The following is a 7,847-nucleotide window of genomic DNA, read 5'->3' as shown; positions in this document are numbered from 1 at the left end:
CGAAACAAACACAGTTTTTATTACGTGAATGTAAACATTATTAACCAATTTTGTTAACTTTAATCGTTACTAGCAATATTAATGAATTATTTAATTAATTTATCAGATAGCTTTTGGCATAAGATATTTACGTGGATCAATGCGACATATATCATTTTAAGTAAATGGTAGTTGTTTTGCCATTGAGACACCAACGTGCCTGGTTTTGCTAATCCCGTTACAATGCTATCCCGAAACGAAGATTATTATATTCACATTTTGCCAATCAATACAAGTGTGCGTAAGTTTTAAAACACTGTTAATTATCGGGCTTCTTAACCTGTATTAAACGGGATCCCACAAACTTGGGCTGATCATTCAATTAAATTATTTCGTGTAAATCCAAGTTAAATGCAATACATGCGTGATTTTGAGCATCATTTTCAAGACATGAACAAGTGCTTCGGCTATAATGAAAAAATATCATTGGTTTCTAATTAGAACGTATAAATGATCATGAATTTCAAAGCTAATGCTAAGCTGAGTATCAAAAGTAAATCTAAACCGGCAGTGACAAAACGCGTATCATTGACAGGACGGACCCCCTTGAAAATTTAAATATACATAAAGAAATATCGAAAATATGCCTCTGACCCCCTGGCAAACTAAATTGTCACTCCGAACCCACCCCCCCCCCTCCCTAAGGAAAAAAAGCTAGATCGGTGCATTCCGTGTCCATGCATAGCACCGGTGATACATATATATACATAAATGTCCCTGGTAGTACATGTACTATAAAACATCGAAATGTAATTATTCAAGTTTTGAATAAAGAATCATAACAAGGGGTGAAATACTCTATATTTTTAAGAATATATTATTCCGAAGAAAAAATTAGCTTCGAATTTCAGTTTATTTCCTTTTTAATAAGATAGCCTTACCTTATATTTAAAATAAAAGCCTTTACAACAAAAGCTGGAGTGGCGCAGTGGCTGCGCGGAGGGCGGTGTAAGTAGCACTATTGTACTAGCGTGGGATCAAATCACGTTCGCGTCGCTGATTTTTCCCCAAAATTTCTTCATAATTAATACTTTACAATTTAGAGCAAAATTAATCACTAGCTAATCAAGATGAGAGAAAACAAAAATCTAGACAAAATCCACTGACTTGTGATTGACTTGTGATGTGTACACAATGACCTTCTCGATATACATGTACATACAAAACGACATGAATACAAAAAATACAAACAGATATAGGCCTTATTAGCCGCCTTTTGTTTTTAAAATTTGACCCTTGACCCCGCGCATGCGCGATGCGCGTAGGGCAGACCCACAGCCATTATCGGAAGAAGTCAAGTGAATCGCAGCGTGAAATTAATCGGATTAAGCCGTTACAATGAGCTTGTATTACAAGTCGTTGCCGGAGGCCCCTCAGCGGGAGTACAAGGAGAAATTATTGAGGCTTGGGATCAAGGATCTGTGTTTTGATCCGTTCATAGACGGTGAAACTTGGGAGGACAATGTAACAAAATGGCCGGACGTTCAGTTTGGGGAAATTTACTGTTACCTTGTAGACACTCCAGGACAATTTACCCGAGAGACATTGAAAGCTTACCGTTCTTTGGAGGCCTACAACTTTTTCCACAGTGGGTGGGTTCACACCGTGTTGAGTTCAACTTTAGGAAGTGACAAGTGCTTTTTGAAGGCCAAGGTCAACAGATCGCAAGCCCTGTCCGAGAAACCTCACGAAGCATGGGTGTGCGTGGACACAGACTGCACCATTCTAAACGCACACTGCACATGCATGGCTGGGTAAGCATCTATATCTTTTTATGCGTATGCCTAAATCTTAATGTGTAACAGGGCTTATAAATAAATAGTTGATACCATGTGATATATAAGGTGAATTCGGACTATCAACAGGTCAGTAAACAGCTGTTGAATGAGAACGGAAAAAAAACTATTTTATGTTTGTTACCATACATGCTGAGTACTGAGATTCTGTAAAATTTTCTTATGCTGATTTTCTTGTGATGGACAACACATATTGGAAGAACTTTTTTCATAAATAAGTTTGTAACGACTACTGTAAATTAAGATATATGTACAAAAGTTTATGCAAAAGTTGTTGCTGGTGTTCGTAGACTACTGATGTACTTTTTATGTCATCCTATTGCCCAAGTAAATGTTGCATTAATAATTCATCTTTCAATTTCAGATTGGGTGAGGTATGTTCACATGTTGCTGCCATCCTCTTCAAGATCGAAGCAAGCGTTCGACTGGGTTACAACAAGGTAGCTTGTACTTCAATGCCTTGCTTATGGAACCAGAACTTTACAAAGAAGGTAAATTTAAACTGGTATTCATTTATATTTGTATTAAATTTCTGTAGAATTATGATTATTTTGTTGATTATCAGTTTTTTCTAAAATCTTGATTGTGAAGTTCCTCAAATGTGTATACATGCATATGTTAAAATAGTATACTAGTACACTCTGATGCAGTTAAAAATAAAGCTAATAATGTCAGATAGAATATTAGTTAAGGCAAAGCTTCACTCTGAACAAATAAAAAAAAAAGACGCAACAGCCAGAAGAGTTACTAGCATTTTGTTTCAAAATTAAATTTTACAAAAAGAAAAAAAAATTGTTAATTTTAAATTAATGGTTTAGCTCTATGATAATGCACATGTAATTGATTTTTATGAAATTGTATTTCAATTTTATTTAATTGTATTTTGATTCCAGGTAGAGGCAGTCCAGTTATCACAAATCAACTTTGATAAACCAAAACAGGACAACTTTCACCAACCTTCCAATGCAGCTCCACAACAAGCAGACCCAGTGTTTGACAACACCGCATCTTTTCTGCAGAAACTGAGGAATTCCAACCCATCCGCAGTCATCTTCACTGTTACAAATCCACGGCCTAATCCAACTCTAGCTAAACCCTCACTACCAACAGTGTTTTCCTCCTTCTTTGATCCGTTAAATGCCAGGCTTTCGGAGACCGAACTTCAAACAAAGTGTGAGGGGATTCTCAGAACGATCACTGTCAGCCATGAGGAATCACACAACGTTGAGAAGCTGACCAGAGAGCAAAGTTTGTGTACTCAGTGGTTCCAGTTCCGAGAAGGCAGACTTACAGCTTCCAAGTTCTATGACATTTGCCACACTAATGTACAAAGACCAAGTGTTTCCCTCATCAAAGGAATAATGCACTATGTACCAAACATCGAGACACCAGCAATCAAGTGGGGGAAGACGAAAGAGGAAGTGGCCCTGAACGAGTACGCAGAGATGATGAAGATAAACCATCCATCATTTTCAGCGAGACGTAGTGGTCTGACGCTCAACCCAAATTACCCTACTCTTGGGGCCAGCCCAGATGCAGTGATTGACTGTATGTGTTGCGGTAAAGGACTGGTGGAGATCAAGTGTCCATTCAAGATAAGAGACACTAATCCATGTGAAGTGAACACCCCGAATTTTTATCTGAGACCTCATGCCCAAACTGAGAGAGGACAGCCTTGTACCAACATGCTACCAAGTGCTTCAAGACACTTTTACCAAGTACAGGGACAAATGGCAGTGTGTGATGTGGATTACTGTGATTTTGTGTGTTGGACCACTCGTGGACTACATGTTGAGCGCATTCACCGTGATCCACATTTCTTCAATGAGAAAGTGCTGCCATTGTTGAACAGATTCTTCCTGAAAGCAATGCTTCCAGAAATTCTTACTCAAAGACTTCTTGATGCCAACAACAATGTTCAGGACACCGAGTGTATATGTGGAAAAACCGAGAGCTTCGACAACATGATAGAATGTGAATCTGGACATTGTAAAGTTGGCTGGTATCATTTCAAATGTGTGGGACTAAAATCCGCCCCCAAGGGTTCATGGACTTGCCTACCTTGCAGAAGAATGCCCCCCTCCAAGAAAAACAAACAGTGACTAAACAATTATTAACTCTGATGATGTCCACATTTTGATATACTTTTTAATGAATGACTGCAAATATGATAAAGAACTGTGCATAAGTATGCCTTGTGTGGATTTGCATTTTTTCATAAAGATTTATATATGCTGTGAAGAAATTGACAATGACTATAAATCTATTGTGATCTTTGATTATGAACTACCTAGATATCAGTTTGTGATTAATGTTTTTGAAAGCTGGCCCCTCAATACGGAGCACTAGTATTTTTTATTACATCTACATGTGTTCGGATGTCCACTATATCTGTTGTAGTCTGTTTTCACTCATTTTTAATGCCTTATCATTTCATCTTTGTCATGTTTAATAAAATATTTCTGACAAATTGTTGTGATGTTTTTATTTATTAATATTCAAAGCAAACAATATTGAAAATTATGATAATGATGTTCATATACATAAAAACAAAATCATTATTCAGGGATACAATCAATGATTAACTGATTATTTTCAATCAATGGATTCAATATTAAATGACAAGCAACATGAAAACAATGAAAAAAAAATCAATCAACTAGACATTACTTGATAACAGGGAAACCATCAAAAATTTAATGATTAGTCGATATTTAATTAATTGAAACAATTGTACTTGTTCACAGTGATACAAGCAATAACATGTTCATTGATCAGAACCAGTTTCACTCGGATCTCACAGAATGGCATCGTTAGTGTTCACAATAGCTGCAACAACTCGCACTATCTTGTCCCCACAAGTCACCTGACTGTCTGATTTTCTCTTCACAAAGTTTATGGGTAATGGGCCCTTGATAATCTCAAAGTCCTTCAGTCTCCCAATAACTCGTTCAATGTGAATCCGTGCACGAGACATCATGCGAGATTTCTCAACGTCTTCTTTTGGTAACTGACTTTTCCCCTTTGTGTAGGCTGGAACAATCAGCTGAGCTCCTTTTAGGGCAAAGTCTTCTGTCATGTTGAACCCCCGGTCAGCAAGTACCACATCTCCTGGAAGGAGTTTGTCAAGAATTCCTGATTCAGTAGTAATCTGTCTATCACTGACACGACCTCCCCAACATGAAGACAGGAAAGTTATACATCCTGAAGGACTCGCTCCGACAAGAATCTTGATGGTGTTATGGCGCTTGTAGTTTGAGTAGGTTTGTGCTCTCGCCTTCAAATTGGATGGCCTCTCAATGAAAATCTCGGTACAGTCAATGACGCATTTCACTTTTCGGAAAACTTCATTCTGGAACACTTCCGGTAATTGACACACATCAGTCTCTGGCCAATGCACAAGTCCTCCTAAAGTAGCATATAGAGCATCCAGCCACGCATGGAATATATTGGTAACTGAGGATTGACTAATGTTGAATCGATAGGCAAGGTCTGTCATAGCAAGATTTCGTCTTAATTTCACGAGAGTCAGCAATAATTCATCCTCTTTCGACAGCTTTGTTTTCTTTCTTTTCACTTTTGAAGATGTTTCTAGGAACACTGCATGGAAAGTTTTGAAATTTGGAAATCCTGTGTAGAATTTAGTTTTCTTATCATCCCCCTCAATAGTCTTGAAACTAAGTGTCTTTTTCTTGAGCTCTTCCAATAGCTGTGTGTTTTCTTCCTCCTTCTTTTGAAGTCTGGATTCCAATGATTTGAACTCATCTTCTTGCTTGCGACAAATTTCATGGGCTCTTTGTTGATCAAGCTGTTGTTCTTTGATGGTCACTGCATTGGAATCACAGATGTTTTTCAAGAACTGGTTGGTGACGATGAGACTAGTCATCACAGGGAGCGTGATATCACTTTGCACTTCGGAATCACAATGATGAACGACAGGTGTCTGCGTCGCAGTCCCGGCACACTTTTCTGGTTTGTCCATACTGAGAGTAAGAAGGGCCTGTGCTGACTCGCTCCTGGCGATGTTTTCCTTTCTTTCAACAAGGCGTTTATGGCGCTGAACTTTTTCCTGGAGTACACCTTCTTTGATGGGCCGATGGCAGAATACAGATGGCACATAATCAGGATTTGTTGGATCTCTGCAAGGCTGTCCTATAAAAAAAATTATGTATTAAAAACCAATTTAAAATAATATTAAGTGCATCTTGCATGCCTTGATGTTGTGAACACATTCAAACACTATACTTATGTAGGCTACGTCCGAAAAATGAAACCATGCACTGGCGAGAAATGGTACTCGGCGAGAACTGGTCGGACGCCAGTAGTATTTACATATTGATTAAAGGTATTATTAATTTATGCATATATAAATAAAAATTCTGCAGGACGTCTTAAATAAATATATAACTTAAAGAACTAGCCGCCATTTTGATTGTATAGCATACTGACCAGTGATACCGAACATATTACCTGTTGAAAGCATGAAGTATTTATTACTGCTCACTATACTACATATGTATAAAAGCTACACATTATTATTCACATAATAGTATCATGTTTACGTGAAACACTGACTCACCATTAATAAAATGTTTAGAGCAAATCCTGGCATGATCGCTAGGCTCCCAATCATCACGTTTAATGGCCGATATCCACTTAGCCCTCAGGTGTTCATCCTTAGGTATGCGGAAAAACTTGATGTTTTCACCTGCTGTTTGTCTGCTTTTACAACCATATGCACAACAATGGGCCGGCATCGCGTAGAGAAATCAACATAAAAACCATTCACTGTTTCACACATTCAAAACAAAGTGTCATTTGCGTCACCTCGCAATATGGCGGTTCTACAGGTAACTGTTATTGTTTAGATTCTTTCAACCTTGCCCTACGTTAAACTGCGCATGCGCACGCGCGGGGCATTATGGGATAGATTTTTTTTAAATTAAAAGGCGCCTAATAAGGCCTATACAAAGCAAATATATAGGAATTGGTGAATAATATATTTACTAATTCAGCATCACAAATAAAGATCTATGAAATGGAGTATTTACGGCATGAATGCTATCAGTTTGATATTATTGAAAATTATTTGATCTACTTACATAATATAATTATAGTTAAGGCGACATATTTAACATTATTTGCATATGGAGAAATGGTGTACATTTTACTAATTTGCATAGCGGCCATATTGTTATCACAATGGCGATTTTCATTACAATAGAATATATAGAAAGGAATGAGAAAAATCACAAATTATAAAAAATAAGTATTTCGGAAATATTTTCTTCTCATTTGGTTCTGTCATTTACATCATCCGGGATTGGAATGTGCTTGTTTTGTTTACATTAGATATTGAGATGGCGGTTCCTTTTGAATCTGAAATATCGAAGCGGGGCGTTGTAGGAATAAAGTGTGTTTTAGTGTTGAAAGGCGTCATGAAGGGATTTTGGAATTATTTTTAAAATACTTGCCATTCATAGGTAAAGTAGTTCCTCATATATTTACAAAGTTTACATTGCAAACTAGTTGTGTCAGAAATTTAGACTCAAATTAAAAAAGTCTTGTCGGTTCCTTTTTACTTCCAATTTAGCATTTTCAAGGCTTTCTCAGTAAGCCATCGGACTTGCAACTAGGCATTTATACAGTCTTTATATTGAATCATTAGGCATATTGCATATTTTTGATTAAGAATTATCGTTATAAATTGAATGAATTTTTCATTTTATAATTTTATTCGGTTTCAAGCTGATATTTTTGGCTGTTTATCTATTTATTTACTCATTTTAGCAGGTAAAGTCATATTTTTAGATTATCTATGGTTGGATATAGAGAGGTATTCAAAGTGAATTTTAAGTGTGAATCACTGATTGTGGTGACAAAAACATACACAGATAATCTATGCATTGCCTAAACACATGTTCTCATTCAAAAAATGAAAGTTTTGACATAATAACACAAATTTCATACATAAAAGGTATGTAATTTTCATTCGTAAGGGAGACAATTTGA

The 7,847-nt window shown here is 36.8% G+C and overlaps 2 protein-coding genes across 3 annotated transcripts; one reads left to right on the top strand and one right to left on the bottom strand.

Moving 5' to 3' along the window:
• Nucleotides 1–1,239: 1,239 nt before the first annotated feature.
• LOC105329685 (uncharacterized) lies at nt 1,240–4,306 on the top strand. Of its 2 annotated transcripts, XM_066084869.1 has the most exons (4): nt 1,240–1,793; nt 2,200–2,326; nt 2,729–3,765; nt 3,807–4,306. In XM_066084869.1, exons 1-4 carry the CDS (start codon nt 1,378–1,380, stop codon nt 3,811–3,813), a joined length of 1,587 nt encoding a protein of 528 aa, XP_065940941.1. In that variant the 5' UTR covers nt 1,240–1,377; the 3' UTR covers nt 3,814–4,306. The 2 variants fall into 2 exon arrangements, with proteins under 2 accessions (XP_065940941.1, XP_034313081.2); XM_034457190.2 differs by having other exon boundaries at nt 1,241–1,793; nt 2,729–4,306.
• On the bottom strand, nt 4,304–6,613 carry LOC105336336 (uncharacterized). Its single transcript, XM_066084870.1, has 2 exons — nt 6,415–6,613; nt 4,304–5,987 (listed from the first exon to the last, which is right to left on the bottom strand). Exons 1-2 carry the CDS (start codon nt 6,590–6,592, stop codon nt 4,633–4,635), a joined length of 1,533 nt encoding a protein of 510 aa, XP_065940942.1. The 5' UTR covers nt 6,593–6,613; the 3' UTR covers nt 4,304–4,632.
• Between the last annotated feature and the right edge of the window lie 1,234 nt (nt 6,614–7,847).

Source organism: Magallana gigas, chromosome 5 (assembly GCF_963853765.1).
Source record: "Magallana gigas chromosome 5, xbMagGiga1.1, whole genome shotgun sequence".
Classification (NCBI taxonomy): Eukaryota; Metazoa; Mollusca; class Bivalvia; order Ostreida; family Ostreidae; genus Magallana; species Magallana gigas.
Note: the sequence above shows the minus strand (reverse complement) of the source record. Positions and strands in the feature narration are given on the sequence as shown.

What these genes read in the sequence shown, in the direction of transcription:
- LOC105329685 (XM_034457190.2), top strand. Translation starts at nt 1,378, where the DNA reads ATGAGCTTGTATTACAAGTCGTTGCCGGAGGCCCCTCAGCGGGAGTAC. An exon ending in CACTGCACATGCATGGCTGG is followed by an intron (nt 1,794 to 2,199) that starts GTAAGCATCTAT and finishes TTTCAATTTCAG; the next exon opens with ATTGGGTGAGGTATGTTCAC. An exon ending in ACCAGAACTTTACAAAGAAG is followed by an intron (nt 2,327 to 2,728) that starts GTAAATTTAAAC and finishes TTTTGATTCCAG; the next exon opens with GTAGAGGCAGTCCAGTTATC.
- LOC105336336 (XM_066084870.1), bottom strand. Translation starts at nt 6,592, where the DNA reads ATGCCGGCCCATTGTTGTGCATATGGTTGTAAAAGCAGACAAACAGCA. An exon ending in CTCTAAACATTTTATTAATG is followed by an intron (nt 5,988 to 6,414) that starts GTGAGTCAGTGT and finishes TTTTTTTTATAG; the next exon opens with GACAGCCTTGCAGAGATCCA.